The 18245-nt window shown below is 38.3% G+C and overlaps 2 protein-coding genes across 8 annotated transcripts in view; both read right to left on the bottom strand.

Annotated features, from left to right (window-relative positions):
* nkiras1 (NFKB inhibitor interacting Ras-like 1) overlaps positions 1-18245 on the bottom strand; it is a 284351-nt gene that overhangs the window by 62282 nt on the left and 203824 nt on the right. The gene's annotated exons all lie outside the window — the stretch shown is intronic.
* thrb (thyroid hormone receptor beta) overlaps positions 1-18245 on the bottom strand; it is a 144500-nt gene that overhangs the window by 16071 nt on the left and 110184 nt on the right. For 5 of the 7 annotated variants that reach the window (XM_085792259.1, XM_085792262.1, XM_085792257.1 and 2 more), the window contains 2 exons: positions 17479-17551; positions 15684-15734 (listed from right to left, as the gene is read on the bottom strand). In XM_085792259.1, the coding sequence (XP_085648385.1) occupies positions 15684-15734; positions 17479-17485 (58 nt within the window). In that variant the 5' untranslated portion in view covers positions 17486-17551. Of the gene's footprint in view, positions 1-673; positions 1041-15683; positions 15735-17478; positions 17552-18245 lie in introns of those variants that run through there. The other 2 variants (XM_085792263.1, XM_085792264.1) reach the window with 1 other exon arrangement.

Raw genomic sequence — 18245 nt, 5'->3', positions numbered from 1 at the left:
TCCTTGAGGTTTTACACTTTAGTTCAAATGCACAACTGTTTTGTTATTCTCTTGTTTCGTTGTGTCCATCTCTAACATGTGAGTATGGACTGGTGTGTGAATGAAAAGTGAAACATGAAGGCACCGACGTCCACAGACAACACCGTGGCTTCTACTCCACTCACTGTGTTAACACCTGGTCTATTTTTAGAGATTCAGCTTAATGAGATCAGCACTTTGACCTCAGGGACCAGAGGTTAAGAAACTGATCAATACTTTTTTTGGGGGGGAGTAGGAGGAGGAGGAGGAGGAGGAGGAGGGGGGCTGGGGTGGTGAAGAAAGCAATAATTCATCTTGCATCAACCTTCTGTTGCCTCCACATCAATCAATAAGGAACCCCCCACCCGCCCGCCCGCCCGCCTGCCCGCCTCGCAAACAAACTCTGAACCGGCAGTTGCACCAAGACTTGCCGCCACATGACGCCTTAAGTCTTGGATTTACACTTATCAGACTTAATTTGAAAATCCCAGACATCATTGATTCATTGATTAAGGAGGAGCCATCGCTAATTAGCAAAACCATCCCACAAACCACACAACAATATGAGAAATATGGACTCGAGACGTGATCCAGACCATGAGGCTAAACCAAACGTCCAAACTGAAAACACTTCATCTCGGTCCGGACGCTCTACCTTTCTTGTACGCCCCCTCCATCCACTGCAGGTGAGAGAAGTCGGGTTTGATCTCGGGGAAGCTGTACTCAGGCTGATGGTGGTAGTGGCTGAGTGGGATCTCCATGCTGCAGAACTCGCTCTTAAAAACAGGCGGCCCGCCGGCGTACACGCACGAGTGGTGCTGTCCGGCCCCGGGCAGCCAGGCCGGCTCCACGCAGGGCGGGAGGTGGTGCAGCGACGGGGGCTCGCAGTGGCCGTACATGGGCCCCTCGCCCCCGTACATGCACTGTTCCCCTCCGCCCTGCATGGCGTAGCCCCCCATGCCCACGTGGGGCATCTCGTACGTGTCCTGTATGCAGTAGTTCATCATGGAGAAACTATGTTCTCAGAAACAAAAAACCAGCCGGAAAAATACGCTCCTAAAAAAAAAAGAAGAAGCTTCGAGCATCAAGACGCACAAATCTACAATCTAAAACTTCAGAGAGGTGGGCTCTCCACAGACCACCGTCCACACCTAACAACCATCCCACCCGCCAACACCCAGGCTGAATTGAGAAGCAGAGATTTATGACGACGCAGAGCTCTAATCTTATACCCCACAAATCCTTGATGTGCCACAGACAGTGGTGATGTCACAGATTAAGACCTTGCGTGTTGCACCTATGGTAAATACCATCCAAGTGGTACAGCCCTCCAGAGAGCAGAAACAAAGAAAAAAATCTCCACAAAGAACAGAAACAAACAACAAGAAACAAAGAAACAAATCTTTTGAATACTGAAGAGGTGAAGAATGGGTGTAAAGTATAAAGAAGGCTCTCATGTCTTCTAAGAATCAGTGCTTCTCCTAACCCTCTAACCTTTACCCTCTGTGCGTTAACCCCTCACACTGATCCTGTGGGTATTTTAAACAGAATCCGTAAACAAGCTCATTTAGATCAGTGCCATATAATTATTCCTGCCAACTATTTAGCCAATGTTATGACACTAAGAAGATTTGAAGATGTTTTGAGGCCACACACTGCCCTGACTTTTACATTACAGCTACAGGGGTATTAACCTCTACTGTATGGCTAATGTGTAGAGAACAAACAGGAGACATGGAGCCACCAACAATATTTTAACATTTGATTTCCGGAGAATTAACAACAAGAAAAATACCCAAAACACTAATTAATTTATCTTCAATTACTGCACAAATCAAATTAACTAAATAAATTACACTAGTTCTAATGTTGTAACTGATCTGTGTCTGTTTTGACTGAGTCAAGTCATGAAGCCATTAAAAAGTTCTGAGGCAAATTATTAATGATTCAGAATGAACTCTTATAACAAATGAAGGAAATTCCCCGATCAATCACAACAATAAAACCAGTTCCCTGTTTTATGTGATGGCTGATTGGTGGATATTTTTTAATGATTTGTATTTGTGTGATGCATATGATAACTTAAATATAATACATTCAAATGTACGCCCCTAGACTAAAACAATAATAATAACGATAATAACAAAACATAAAGAGAAATAAATGTCACATTCTGTATTATTTGTATTGAAAATAAAACTTTTTTACATTTATTTTTGAAAAAAATTTTGGTGACGGCACTTTTCAGTTTGAAACAAGGATGACGGCAAAATCAATACTGTCCCTCTCAAAATGTAAGAGACGCGCTGCGACGCACTGTGCGATCTGTTTCAGATAATACACCTATTATCCTCCACACTGGCCACACTCAGCCATATTGATTAGGCCTCCTGCTCTATATTGATGGGATAAGCCTTATGGTCTGGATGTGTATCTGCTGGGATTCATAATGCCCTCTTCAATAATGTAACAGCGTTTCGTCATATTCCACTATGTCATGTTGTTGTATAAAGTGGCTCTTAGAAATGAGGTTTGGTTTTATTGGATACACAAACACACACAACAAACAAACAAAAACAGGACAGAGAATGAGCCCCTGATGGTTCACTCATTCATTTATGGATAATGGATGGTACTGCAGGTCAGGAACCAATTAGTTTTGGAGCAGACAAACTAATCAACTCTTTCTCTAGTGGGTTAGATACAGTATGATGGGTTTTTATGAGTTCATGTGGTTACTTTCACTTTTTTTATGCAAGTACTTTCTCTGATATTATGAATATATACTGTTCTGTTTCATGTAGTCTCAATTTAAATGAACTAAAACAACAAAATAATGTTGTATGACTGTAAAACACAATATAGAACAACAAAATATGTTATTTAACACCTATTCTGCCCTACAAAGGCAAAGTGCAGTATCTGTAAAAATGCCAAACTGAGAAAAACAGCTTTTTGTGTTTTTCATTGTCAGGTTTAAGCATCAAATTATGAATAACTACCAAGTCTATAATTCATTAGATAAAGGTGGACTGAATTAAATGTCTTTCTGACCAATTTTGACCGTTTTATGGCAGATACTGCACTTTGCCTTGGTTTCACAGTGCTTTTTTGGATGCACAGCAAAATAAAAAGCCCAATAACTCTGGAAATTTTAGCAGTGCCAATATTAAATTCTACCAGATTGAAGCGAATATGCCACACTTTTGATTGGTCAAAAAAAAAAAAAAAAAAAAAATTGAAAAAATGCAGATACTGCACTTTGCCTTTGTAGGGCAGTATAAATGATAAATGGACTTGCACAGTCTCTAGGACCACTCAAAGCGTTTAACACTGTTTGTCACATTCACATAGATTTGCAAAAGGACCAATCCAAAGTCAGGCCACTATAACTCCTAATTACTGACTGAAAAGAATGAATCAAATAATGCACAGGATCATGTAAGTAACTGCAAAGGCTTCAGTTTGTCAAGACGTCATGTGATCTGAGTATAATGTAGTTGAATCCAGACTGAGGTATAAAATAATATTACACCTATACTTAAAACACAATTAATGCAGCACTCTCATTAAATCCGACTGTGACCCTGTCTGTTCATTAAGAAACACAAGAAAGCTTCAACTGGACCAGCAACAGATCTCAATGGAAAATAGTGAGAATCAAGAACCCTCGTTTCCAGAACAGTAACGTTTTTTTTTTTTTCCATTAGTCTCAGTGTTGTCGTTGTCTGTAAAGCTTCCGTGCTCATTTCGAGACAGTTTGGTCGCCGATGCCTCTTATCTTCTTATCAAATTACCAGACTGCTAAATACTAGAACAAAGAGCATCCTGTCGGTTCCTGGACCACAAACATGGAGACATGTGAATGCGTGAACACATGGCCAAGTCTGAGTACGGATGCGTGCAGTTTTGGCTTTAAAATCCCTGCTGCTTGCACTTATCTGAACTCTGGGAATCAAAGCCAGTCTGCATGCTCCTGCACACTGGCTGCACACGATCAATACTGCTGCTGCGCTGGATTATCAACCGCTACAGATAATTAGGGTTCCTCTGCACTGCGAACACGTTTGACAAGTTGACATGTTTAACCAAAGATTTATCAATACAGCTCCTCTCTATCACTTTATACTGTTAGAAAACTGGGGGTGTTGGAGACCCCTTGTAACAGTTTTAGCTTTAAGGCTGCTACAGTAGTGTGCATTCATTAGTGATCGTTGTGTTGTTTTCGTGTGTGACTGGATGTCACAAAATCTTTTCACTTGTTAAGTAACACATTTCAAACTCTTGATTAATGCGATAATGTCAGATTGAAACTTTTTCTGTTATGTTATCGTATGTTTCGTTTATTTCAAGATTATTGCTCAGTGACTGACAGGTTATTTCAAATATAATTATGTATTGAGTGAGGGGCAATATAAGCAGGGAAAAGTATTGAAATTACCTTGGCTGAAACAAATAAATGAAATGAAATGAAATGTAGCTGTTTACAGTGATTGTAACTTTGAAATATTTCATTTCCATTTTCTTATCCACATTTCAATCTCAGGTTGTTTGCAGTTTAGCAGGTATTTATTCAAAAATGTATGTGTGTGTGTGCGTATGTGTGCTTATAAATATTTCCTGGCAATTTAATTTTAGGCAACATTTTAAAGGAAGGGAATCAGCACTCTCCCAGGTAATATATGATGGGTGCACGGCTCGAACAGGCTTGAAAGAAGTTAAAGGGCCAGCACTCACATATAAGTTTTTCTTCATCCTGCTCCTTTTTATTTATGGTGACTTGGTGTACATGGGTAAGGCTAAGCTTAAAACAAATGTGTATTTCTGTTGCAGGTGTAAAACTATGGCATTCACAAAGCAAGGAACTGAAAAGTTGTACAAATATCTCAGTTAAAGAAAATCTTTAAAAAAGAAAATACGTATAAGCGCAGGCAAAAAAGAAAAGATAGATAGACGAGTGGCGTCCACTGCTATTCTGCTTGTTTGTTTTCTTGTTATTACTATGTTTCATCATCTTTCATTTTTGGAAATAAAGTATAATATTGGTGTTGATAGTAAGCCAATGCAACGATAACTATAGAAAGGGGCAGGTACTATAAGTTTTTCTTCATCCTGCTCCTTTTCATTTATGGTGACTGTGTGTACATTATGTAAATATGTGCAACCATGTGAAGTATGTATACCATGAATGGAATAAATCAAAATGAAATGAAATGTCCTTTAGGTAGCTTTAATGTAACAGGTAGGGTACAAACGTCTTCTTCAGTGTACCACTGAAGTAAACTGAAGAAGACTACTGTCAAAACGTTTGTACTGTACCTCGCCACCTGTTACATTAAAGCTACCTAAAGGACATTTTGCGAGTGCTATCCCTTTAGGCAGGTAACATTTTAAAGACAGTGAAATAATGGGAAAGCAACAATCAAACTTTCTCTTTAGACGATTAAAGCAGAAGTAAGCGATATTTTTGTGTTTATATAAGTCTTAAATAGTTGTATCTTCCGACAGCAATCACTTACATAGAGTGTTTGGACCGAAACACGGGTCTCTCAGTCCCTCTACTCTGCTCTGAGCCGAAGAGAAAACTATTCTCGTATCCTACAAGTTTTATCCAATGAGGAGAGAGAACGGCATGAAGGGCTGTGTGTGCAGCCAAGTGATGCGTGTGAATTTGGTGACGTAGGGACGAGGACCAATAGATCCATGACGAGGGCGGGGGCTGCTAACTCCATCGGCTTACAAGACGTTATGGTGCGTTCAAGGCAGCCCGTAACTCGTGTTTTTCCGACCTGTGAAGTGGTACCAGTTTGATCTGGTACGAGTTCACGGGTCGGAAGTTACGAGTGGCCGTTATAGTGACTTTCACAGGTAAAACAGGTCGGAAAAACACGAGTGGGTTGCCTGGAACGCTACAAAGTCGTAAGTCGTGACTTGAAGCTGTAATTTACGGTTTCAAAAGCCTGCCTGGAACGCAGCATTAGCCAAAACGACCGGATCGCTTACTTCTGCTTTAAAAAAAGGAAGGAAACTGATTGTTTAGAGGTAAAATAAGCAGCACTACACAATTACTCTCTCACATCAATTTTTGAAAACCAGAGTTGTGCAACAGTTGCTTCCAACCTCTACAAAACACAACCTCATACAAGCATAAGGAAGGAAGTCAAACAGCAATAAACCTTTTACATTACAGCAGAATTTCTCAGACTAAAGCGCTGACTCCTCTCTGGAGGAAGAAACATATTAGCTGACATATTACATTATTTAACACTATACAATTATATCTGCATACATTGGATATCTATCTATCTATCTATCTATCTATCTATCTATCTATCTATCTATCTATCTATCTATCTATCTATCTATCTATCTATCTATCTATCTATCTATCTATCTATCTATCTATCTATCTATCTATCTATCTATCTATCTATCTATCTATCTATCTATCTATCTGTATGATCTATGAATTATAAAGTATCTCAGGATTCCCTAAATCCGAGTCAATCTTGACAGTGGTATACACTACAGTGGAGTGCTGATAATCCCCTAATACAGGTAGAAACCCAGAGACCAAAAGCCTAACAATAGGATTATGTGTCCAGATATAATATGACACTTAGAGCGACTTAAACATGTCATCCGGCTCGTGTTGAAGTGACATTTCTGACTGGAGCGCTGGCTTTTTACAGTAATCTCATTAGTTGTGGAGAACACGATGATCTGCTTCACAGTGATGCATTTATGGGCTGCAGATACACAGGCTTTGGAAAAACACACTGAGATGGGCCTGACACTTGTTGCTCAGCGAAGAGACACTGGGCTGTAGTCAAGGGTTACACATACTGTACCTCCTTACAGTTAACAAGGTCACTGAGGAAGTCAATGCAAGTTTACTGCCCATTAAAGGACTTCGATTTTACAATACATTTAGGTTTGGATGGACAAAGTACTCAGCTCATCACACTGAAATATGAATTAGTACTGTGAACTGGTTGAACTCATTTGTTGGAATACCAGGAATACCAGCTATAAGGAACATCAGGCAGATTAAAGTATGTGGTATTTTAAATATATATATATATTAATTATGTAATATAACTATAATAACTGAGGTGTGCTCAAAGGCAATGAACAATTTCTCAGTTTGTTTCTCTGATAATTTAGCTGAATATCAGAAACAGGGTTGATATTATGATGTCACTGACAGGGGTCCAAATAAAACAGATGCTAAGCTACTTGCTTCAAATCTACTGTAGTATTGTTTTCATTTTTATTGTTGTATTTTATTTCACGTTTCATTAGTTATAACATTAGGGTAGTCGGTTTTACTTTTTAACCTGGCTACAAAATTCACTGTTGTGAATATGTAAAGTAAAATAACAAACATTGTGGCCATCTTTGTGTATTAATTGTAACTAGTTGACCAAAAAGTACATTTCTGATTTGCGTAATTTTGACACTAATGAAAACAGCCAAAGATTCCTGTCATTTCATCTCAAACAGAAAGAGTAAGTATAAAGAGCAGAGGGGAAGGCTTTTCAAGATGATCAGTGATTCCATTCAAAGATCCACAGATACATGTGCAGATTTTACTAAGGTCAAATACATCATACGTTTTGATGGTGTGCATGTCAGTGACGATGTCATTTTTAAATAATGCATGAACAACTCATGCCTTATTACAAGGGCTAATGAAGGAAATGAAGAATGACCATTTATAATGTAATGTTAATACTAATCAAATTCATAATTCTGATAAAAGCAGGCCTATAGATATTTCTGTATCAATTGTAACATGTTGATCTGTTCTTATGTCAGATTTCCTTTGTGATTTTAAGAATTGCATTATTTTTAACTTACTGTCATTAAAATCCTATATTCCCACAATATAATTTGGAGTCACCATCATTTCAAAATAGCTAAGAGCTCATAGGTAACCACACATATCTCTGTTGCAAAAAAATGCAGCGTATATATACATGAGTGTATATACTATACACTAAAACTAAATAACCTCTCTTGTAACAGACAATTTCATGACTGTAAAGGTTTTAGTGTTATTACAGTGTATACATACAATTTCTGATGGTTTCATAATAAACACATGATAGGTGAGAGAATCACAATTTAGTTCATTTGCATAAAAACTAATTAAAACTGAAGTTCTGCAGATATCAAAGTTATCATTTTCAAGTGTGAACTGTGTGACAGTTAAGCAGAAAATACACTAAAAACTAAGACTAACAAAAGAGGGAACAGATGAACATCAGTGAGTCTATTAACCTACAAGTTAAAACTTATTCTGGACAACTGAGGCAGAGGATGTACACGACCAACAGGGAAATATCTATAACTTTTCACTTTATTGAAATAGCCTAGTTCTAGCTGAGAATGATCTGTGTTCAATGTCATTTATGTAAAGAGGTGCGATGCTAACACACTAACACAGTGAATCTGCATATAATGATCAATCCCTTAGAGACTTTATGTCTGACATAGCTGTTTATAGACCTATTATCAACTGATTAATGGTTCACACTCAACTCAACTGAACACTACTTGATCCTGCACACACGGGATCAGGAGTTATTCTAGTTTCCACTTTATTTCTACACAAATGAGCACACAGTACACATTTATGTACTTCTTTTTATTTTTAAATGTAGAAAGAAAGAACACAGTGTTTACTCTGTATAAAGTGGCTGGGCTGCCAGTTAAATTGCTTACCATAGGATTACTGACTCCATCACTAAGTGTGAGTGTGTGACAAGTAGATGTGATCAACATGCAACAGCTGTTAAGAGGCAGGCCTTATGAGGCAAATCTGCTTCCAAAGAAGACTTGATACCAGTTTAACTTTTTGATGAGGTGATGGCCTTGCCCTGGACTAATCTTGTTTGGAGTTTCTTGAACAACTGAAGGAACTGTTAAGCGTTCATCAGACAGAGTCTAAGGCCCAAACAATCTGTTGTCTGCGTGGACAGAGTCAACACCTACAGTTTCCTTTGTAAGCTTCTCTGCTTATAATCATAATGCTGTAGGTTGTCATTCTTTTTTAAAAATTTGTATTTAGTGTTATACTTGCTCCCTTTTTGAAATTTCAATTATAATCTGCAAATGTATCCTGCTGTATGAGTATTGATTTATTTGTAAGATTGTATCATTGTGATCTTTGCGTGTTGCTGCATGGTCTGTATTTGTGCTCAACGTGTGTTGAAAACCTGCCGCATAGAAAATTGCCCCTTGGGGATAATAAAGATTGAACATTGAACATTGACTGAATACGTTCAGATTTTTTTTTGCCAAACTAATAAAATGAACAGTTTTCTCAAGAAGCATGAATTATATTAAATATTCAATAAATATAGTGTTTCATAAAAAATCTACTATTAAACATTCTGTCATGCTAATGTCAGTCTTGTAAATATGCAATTTGCTTAAGACTTTCACGATAATTGTATAAAAAAAAAAAAAATGAAATAATTATATCACATGTATATTGCAAATTATTTATAACTGTAATAAAATATGAAATGTACATATAATATGAAACTTAAATAAAAAAATACAAAATTGACTTTATCCTGGTATTGTGTTATTCATGAATCACAAATAAATAAAACATATTCTTAATATTACATTATTATTTTCTTTTTCTTCTGACTTGACAATTCTAGAAAATGAGTCCTGTACTATGGCTAACATAGTGAAATTCCACGCTCATAAAAAATAAATTACAAACCTTTTAGTTTTAAAATAGCACTAAACTTCTAAAACTATTTCTCTACTTACCCCGATTGTCTTTTTAGTAGCTGTACCTTTTTTTTCTTAAACTTGCTCTAGTAAAAAAACATGTTGCAATAGTAAATCCAGAGGAATATTTCCATGTAACCAGGCAGCGGCTGCTGCCTCCAGCTGACATAAACGACAGGGTTGGTCTATTCTAAATAACAAGACTTCTCCTTTAACGATACTTTACAACACTGTACTTGTACAAACAGCAGCATACAGTCGTTTCTCTAGCCATGGCAGCTGATCACAGTGGCCCTGCAGCAAGGTTTACACAGATATATTCCCTCCCTGATTGATTACTTTAGGCCTCGGGGGTTCAAAGCCGGTCATGAACAATTTTTGGATGTGGGGAATCTCTTTTACCCTGGGCCCTCATCTGACATGAAGTCTTGTGCCAGATGTCCCCGGCTACTCTGTGTTACCTGAGGGAGGGCACAGTTGGTGAACCTTTCCCCTTAAAGTTCAGGGTAAGCTCTGGGGAACAACAGAAGGCTCCCATTGGTAAAGGTTAAAGTTTGAGAGGATTATCCTGCACTTTAGAATGAAGCACTCAGATCTATTTTAGATACAGTTCTTTTTTTAAGTCATTCATTGCATGTCTCCTTCATATCGTCAGAGCTGCACACATTCACTGAGGATTTGCAAAAGAAAGAAAGAAAAGAAAACAGAACACAGTTTCACTTCAGGTTAAACATCCTGACATTTACTGTACAGTTCCTGTATTAGCCAATCATTAGCCTGATACTGTGGTCTGAGGTCTCATCATGCAAGCTGAGTATTAAAACTGTAAATGTCAAAGTGTATTCACAAGCATTTTACAACCTGCCCCGACCCAGCAGGGGGCAGGGGCAGGCTGCTCAAGGTCAAGTGCAGCTCATGACCGGTCACCACACAGTCAGGCTGATAGAACCAGTGAGAGAAAAGCCCCTTATGTCTCACGAACAGCATGTGACCATCACATCCAAATAAATCTGAGAGGACATCATGCCGTAAAGAAATCTACTGGAGCCTGTTAGCAATGAAACAACATACAGTCTAGAGCAGAGTTTATCTGTGTTCAAACAGTTTGATAGGATGGGACTGACAGATGTTAGATGGCAGAAGGTAAAATCAGCTGCTTTGCTCACTATCTGACTGTTGACTGCTACATAAGAGCAGTGGTGTAGAGGAACTTTCAGATGACATATGATGGGATTGATCGAGCACAATGATGAGTCTGAGTTCAGACAGGAGGTGTGGAGGACTGGAGGACTGGTGCAAAGTAAGGCTGCAACTAATGATTATTTTCATTACCGATTAATCTGTCGATTATGTGAACGATTAATCGATTAGTAGTTTGGTCAATAAAATGTTAAAAAATGTTGAAAAATATCAGTGTTTCCCAAACCACAAGACAACGTCCTCACATGTCTTGTTTTGTCCACAAACCAAAGAGAGACTCAGTTTATTGTCACAAAGGAACAAAGAAGCCAGAAATATTCACATTTAAGAAGCTGAAATCAGAGAATTTGGACTTTTCTTCTTTAAAAAAACTACTCAAACTGATTATTAGATTATCAAAATAGTTGATGAATAATTTAATAATGGATTATTGTGCAATTAATCCATTCATTGTTGCAGCTCTAGTGCAAACAATCATACACCGATCAGACATAACATCATGATCACATGTTTAATATTGTGTTGGCTTTTGCTGCCAAATACACAACAAACTGCTCTGCACTGTGTGTCCTGACAGCTTTCTATCAGCAGTCTGAGCAACAGTAGCTGGTCTGTTGTTAAGGGAGCACACAGGTCAGCCTTCTCTCCCCACGTGCGGCCGCCTCACCACTGTTCCTTCCTTGGACCAACTGCAGACCTGGGAACAGCCCACAAGAGCTGCAGCTGCAGCACATGAGAGACCCAGTCGTTCTGGATCAGATCGTAACGCTCAACATCGTTCCTGCTTCTAACTTTAAGGACAATATGTTTACCTGCTTAAGTAAAAATCGTTAAAAGGTTTTGGTGTGAAGGCTCTTTGCTTTTTAACACCCTAAGAAATATAGAGACATTTAGTCTGAATGGAAAAATATATTTAACAGAGGCACTGACACGTGTCTAACTTGTCTACTTCTACAGGTTGTTCTGACCAATGTCATTGTTCATTATCATGAACTGCTGCTGCTGCTGCTGCCTTCACTGACCTCAATTAAGACGTCTGGCAATGAGCTAGTGCAGAGACACAGATATACGGAGTGAGTCATCGCACACCAACCTCTAGAGAAAAAGCGTTAAGAGTAGTGAGATCTCTCCTGAGAAGCACACAGCTTAACCTCAATTAAAACCACACACCATAATGACAGTAGGTAACAGGGCAGTGGATCCGTTTGAACACACTTTCAAATTTCAGATTTGTTATGCTGCACATAGCAGAGCTTATGCAGCTCCGTCTCTCTGAGGATTTAAGGAGGAACTATGTTTTGTTCATAACTGAGATCCTTCCTTAACTAGTCTGAGGCGCACACTGACTTTACATAATGCTCTGTGGGATGGAAAAACTGCTTCACAGGGGAAAAGCCCTTTGGATCGTATTAAAAGTGTATTGTTTATTGGTGGATGGAAGTTTAAAGTCAACACTGAATAAACTGAAAAGGGACTTGGACTTGGATGTGACAATAGAAACAAAGTTCTGGTCTGGATTATATCAAGAAAATCTGTGCTTTGGCCCGTCGAGTGGTTGGAGTACACAGCATATGGGCTCTAAGTCCCAAAAAGCAGGCGATCGCCGGTTTGACTCCTGACCGAATCAAGCTCTCCTGCATGTCATTACACCATTCTCCCTCTCTTCACTGTCCAGTCTAAATAAAATGCACCAAAAAATAACCTAAACCCATCTGTGGCACTATTATTTCCAGATATAGACTGATCTACGACACCACAAAGATGCATAAATATAAATCAGAGATATCCAACAGATGTGGTGTAGAGGAGGGATCCTTCTTACATTGCACTTTCCAAAGGTTAACACATGTTGGCACCTTAGTGACATTAAGGCAAAACTTAGAGGCTTCATCTGCACATTACACACACACCTATTAGTGATCTTTACAACCATTAGTGCACATTTTAGAAACTTCCAAAAGAGGTTTCTTACAATCACTTTGTGCACTTCCAGGAAGTATAAAGTCATAATGTGCGTGTTGGATTTCACATGCCACTAGAGCAAAATGAAAATGAATAATGCAGTGGGGTAGGGCCTTCCTTAGTGTTTTAGTGGGTGATTTAAACACTACGTAAGACTTATTAAAGCTTTTAAATCTGACTGCAGGTCTGTACAAAAATAATATATATATATATTTTAAAACTGATTATATATAATATATGGAATAAAAGTGGGAATACATATTACTATCACAGAATGAACTTGAATTATTACATGTTAATATTTTTCCAAACACAATATATTCAATCATGTGGTCTGACAATCAACTATTGGGCTGATGTTATACACGTGTTTCTATAAATGTTGTAACACACAGTGTTACAGCTGCATGAAAGACACGCTGTACTCTGACATGTCCTAATTAATCAGTCATAGGATCATCACTGGAAACTACACAAATAACTTGTCAATCAAAGGAAAGTGGGAGCTTGAGTGAATTGACTAGTAGGCCCATCGCTCCAAGATAATCTCTGAGGTACAGCTCCACAGAGAAGGTGATGCTGTGTCCCAGCAGTCAGCAGCTCTGCTGAATAGTGTGCTGTATGTGCTCATGCAGTTTGCCATATCTGACTCATATGGACTTGCTGTGTTCCGTTCCTCCCTCTTTCTTTGTCCCTGATCCACCCCAACCCCGTCTGTCTGCTCACTCCGTCTCTATCAGAGAGAATAATGCTCACCATGTCACAGAGCAGACAAACACAGCACCAAACAAGCCCAGGAGACAAAAAATAAATAAATAAAACACCTCCGGAAAAGTCAACAAAGTAAAATCCATGGCAGAGCCCATACTGTTTGACTGACAGGTATTCTTCAGGAGCTACTGCAGCGATGGAGCAAACCACTGAGTCTCTGCACAGTGGGCATTGATTAGCAATGCTGTTATTATTGCCTCACTGTGCTATTTGATTCAAACACACATTCAAGTCAGTGTGTCTGGTTCACTAATCTGAATCAAGGATAAATCTATTCAGTCTGAAGGGATGTGGAACATGTTGTTAAGAAACTAAATTCATACTATCACAAGCGTCCAACAGATCAGTACTTATAACGAAATCAATTTCACACTCTATAATTCACTTCAAACAGCATTAAGACACTTTTTAAAGTCACCCTTTTATGTGGACAGTCATCAGAAATTAGTCTGGCCCATTTACAGCAGCCCAGACCTCAATGAAAAGGTCACTTGAAGCTGTAACAGCGCTGAAAAGTGTCCTTGAATGCACCAGTGATCAGTGGAGAGTATAAAACAGCTGCCAGGCTTGACGGAAACTTTGTCTGAGAGCGTCTGCGTACTGCTTTCATTTCCACTGTGTCTATTTAGCAATAGCTTTTAAGGCTGGCCTTACTCTCCTGCAGCCACATGAAAAGCTCCGCTGGGACTTTAATCGCTGGGTCAGAGTGAGGAAAACAGACACACAGAGGCCAGTGGACGTGTCCACTGCATGCTGCTGTTACAGGCCTGTGGGTAACTAAGGAGTCAAACATGTGCCCACGAGGGAAAGAAGGCCACTTCAGACTGTTCTGCAACCAGTTAGTCTCAATAGAAGCTTTAATCATTTAGTCCAGGAGCAGGATGGAGATTATTCTCATTATTAATTCATCTGCCATTTTTTATAATTAACATTCCAAAATACTGAAAAGTGTTCATCAACATACCCAAACCCGAATCAATACATTTCTTGTTTGTCTATCAAACAGCTCAAACCGCTAAAATAACAAAGCAGCAGTACCGAGACTACAACAAGCTGTGACCACATTTTAAAAACCAATACTTTTTTTTTTTATGAATTGTTGATATTGACGTCATGACTTGAACTGCTGTTGACTATTATTCTTTCACAAACTCACTTATAACCTGATTGTGTTCACAATGTGTCACAACCAGGCTGCAGGCTTTAATCGTTTCATACAGGCCGCTACAAATCAAGCTAATCATTTCAACACACACATTTCTGTGTGCAGTCCATGTGGATATAATAACATCAGAGATGACTGATGTGTATTTATTGAGCTAACTTGTTCTGCCCTAAACACCAAGGAGGATACATGTTGTTATTTGCAGTCATTACCTTATAAATTTGTCCAAAAAAATCCAAAACAACAAGAATTAGTCTCTAATGTAATGAAGGGGTTCAATTTGATAAATTGTGTTGAGTTAAACTTGGATTCTGATTCTGAATTCAAGACTGTCCTCAAAAGAAATGATCCATTTCAACCTAAGTTTGAATTATTCATTCAATTTTTAGTGGAGATTTTATTTATTTTGCATTTATTTGCATATCATTTTACCCTAGACCACACAATATTAGCCATAACCTTACCTCTTTTAACTTGAGGGAAAAGCACAATGACAGTAAAAGACTGTCTGCATACTCTTCAAACTACATTATCTACAATAAAATAACATTTCATTTAGATTTCAGTTAAACATTTCCCATAAGCTTGTTTAATGCTGATGGATTGTTATTTCTGATGAAGTGCACAGCCTAAAAAAAACAAAACTTTTTTTTCAAAGTCATCTACAATCAATCATGTCATTCAAGGAGTTGAAGAAGATGTGGAGCAGAAAGCTGAAGGAGGTTAGAGTCTGAGGAAGCTCTACACTAGAGCTCACCCAGACTGACAGACAGGAGGAAAGAGCAGTGCTGAGGGGGAGGATAAATATTACCATTTTGAATGGCCTCATCTTTCCAGCGGGGGGAGCATTTTTCTGCTGGCTCTAAAATAGATGGGAGAGGCACTTTAAAAGACATACATACATAATAAGTGAAGAGAACTTTTCCCGTGGGCACTGAATGAATTGTAATAAATGGTTATACTTAAAAAAGGTGAAAAGTTGTCTGGATCACGGATCATTTCGTTTTCTTTTCTTTTTATCTCTTAAAACATTTAGCTAGAACATATAACTGCACATTTACATGAACAGTTTTCCACCTCATTTAATGTTCCCTTTCCTCACATCAAAGTGTTTCCTGCTGTCAGAGGTCATCTGACATTAAACAGGGCCCTCTGGTGGTGCAGATCACCATCAGCCAGTATGGCCACTGGACATGAGGGGTGTCCTGCTGGTGTGGTGATGGTACAGTAATGTATTCTGAGGAGTTCTGCATGTGAGCTGAATGAACTGGGAGCATTGAGGTGAGTATTGTAGATTCATTATCACCAAATGTGCTTTAGGATTAAAACAGTAACAAGCCTGTTCTAACTGTTGTCATATAGACCGAATCTCCTGGTTGTTTACAAATGTCCTTGTAGAAAACCAGCACATAATTTGAATGAGAACAGTAGTAACGAACGAGAGTTTAGATATATATCATATTTTTCACGCCCTATCACCATTTAGACAAATCTGAAATGATTGAAGAAACATTACTATTTCTGTGTGTGTGTGTTTTGTGTTGTTATGTGTTGTATTTATTCAGTTTGGGGGAATCACAGTGTCTAGAAAACATCAGTGGCTCAGCTGACAGGGACAGCTAACAGCGGTAGCAAAGCTAACGTCAGCTGTTAAAACCCTCCCGTTGTCGGACACGACATTAAACTACTCCAGTTAGCTCTGTGGTTGTAACTAAGATATCCGCTGGAGAAAATATTTTTTCATGGACCAATGATTAAAGTTAGCCCGGCTAATATGATAACCATGACTAATTCCAAAAATGTGCACACATAAATAGTAATGTTTGTCCAATCATTGGTTTTATAAACTTTATAACTAACACCAGATTAGTCTAAACGGTGATATAGTGACATGAAAAATGAGATATATACATATATATAAATAAAATATATATATATATATATAAAATATATATATATATATATATATATATATATACATATATATATATATAGCGAAACTCTCGTCAGTCACTATTGTTCTCATGCTGGTTTTCTACCCGGAAGTAGTTGTAAACAACAAGTGGAGAGGGAGGTGGCGTTATTTCAGGAGCCTCTGGTTCCAGAAAAAAATGACTTTCTACTACTACGGTTCTTTTTTGGATGTCCATGAAACTGTTCTACTAAAACAGCACTACAAATGACTAACAAGTAAATTCTTTGATACAAAAGTTAAGGGTATGAACTTGTGCTAATAAAATTGCAAGGGGCTTAGGTGACCACTGGCACTGGGAAAGAACAGAAGAAAAAACTCAGGCACATTTATGTTACTGAATTTTTGGATTAATTCCCTGACTTTGTATTGAACATTTTGTCTGGTTTTGTCTCCATAGAAACAGACTTTCAGGTTTATATATTATATTGTTTTAATGTGATTAAAATGTTTGTATTTCAATAAAGACGTGTGTAGTGTCTGTACTGTTTTGGCTTCTCTAACCTGACAAGACTATTATCCAGGGGAAACATAGAGTTCTTATTGTTTAAAGCATTGTTCCCTTCATATCACTATCAGTATCATTGGCACTTGCAATAGAAATGATGTGTCTAAAACTTTGAGTGAGTCTTACCTGACATACTGGTGGGGTTCAAGGCCAAGATGTCATCCTCAGAGCCTCCTCAGACATCTGGGTACCCACCAAGCTGAAAACAGGAATGCAAGAAGATCATCAGTCATGTCCTCTGTCACAGGAGTCACACTTGACTGCATGTGTTGGAGCTTGGCCATCCCAGCTCTGCCATTTAAACACACCACAAAAACCACATGTGGGAAGGGAAAAGTGCCAGTAATTGGGTGTAATCATCCTCTTCAGTTTGACAAAAGTGTTTGAAAGAAACAGCTACAGGATGTAACTGTCACCGTCCATCACAGGGATTCAGGGCTCTGACAGCAGCTTGACTCTGTGTAGGCTGACATCCAGTGGTCAGACAATGTAAATACAGCCTCATAACAGAGACTGGAGCTGTGAAGCCATAGGTAAAGTACGACTAAAATTGTATTTAGTTGATGTAAGTCTATTGCAATTATATTTAACTGACAAAAGATCTGTCCATACATAGACATATAAACACCTGCAAATGTTCAGAAGCTGGTGACAAGCACTGCACATGCAACAGAGAACAACTAGCCCATATGAGTGATGATAAGAGATTGTTCAAGTTTAAAGGTCTCCATCAGCAATACATCACCCACACATACATTCACATGTCACTCTATTGATAAACTGTTATGAAATGAAACATGGTATGAATAAGTGAGCACAAATTCATCTTAGCACAATTACAGCAAGCACAAACCATAGATGAGAAACTGTGTATTTATCCTTTAAAGTTCTTT

The sequence above is a fragment of the Trachurus japonicus genome, chromosome 11, assembly GCF_045865225.1.
Source record: "Trachurus japonicus isolate A0001 chromosome 11, Traja_1.0".
Lineage (NCBI taxonomy): Eukaryota > Metazoa > Chordata > Actinopteri > Carangiformes > Carangidae > Trachurus > Trachurus japonicus.
This window is presented reverse-complemented; position numbering and strand designations above follow the sequence as displayed.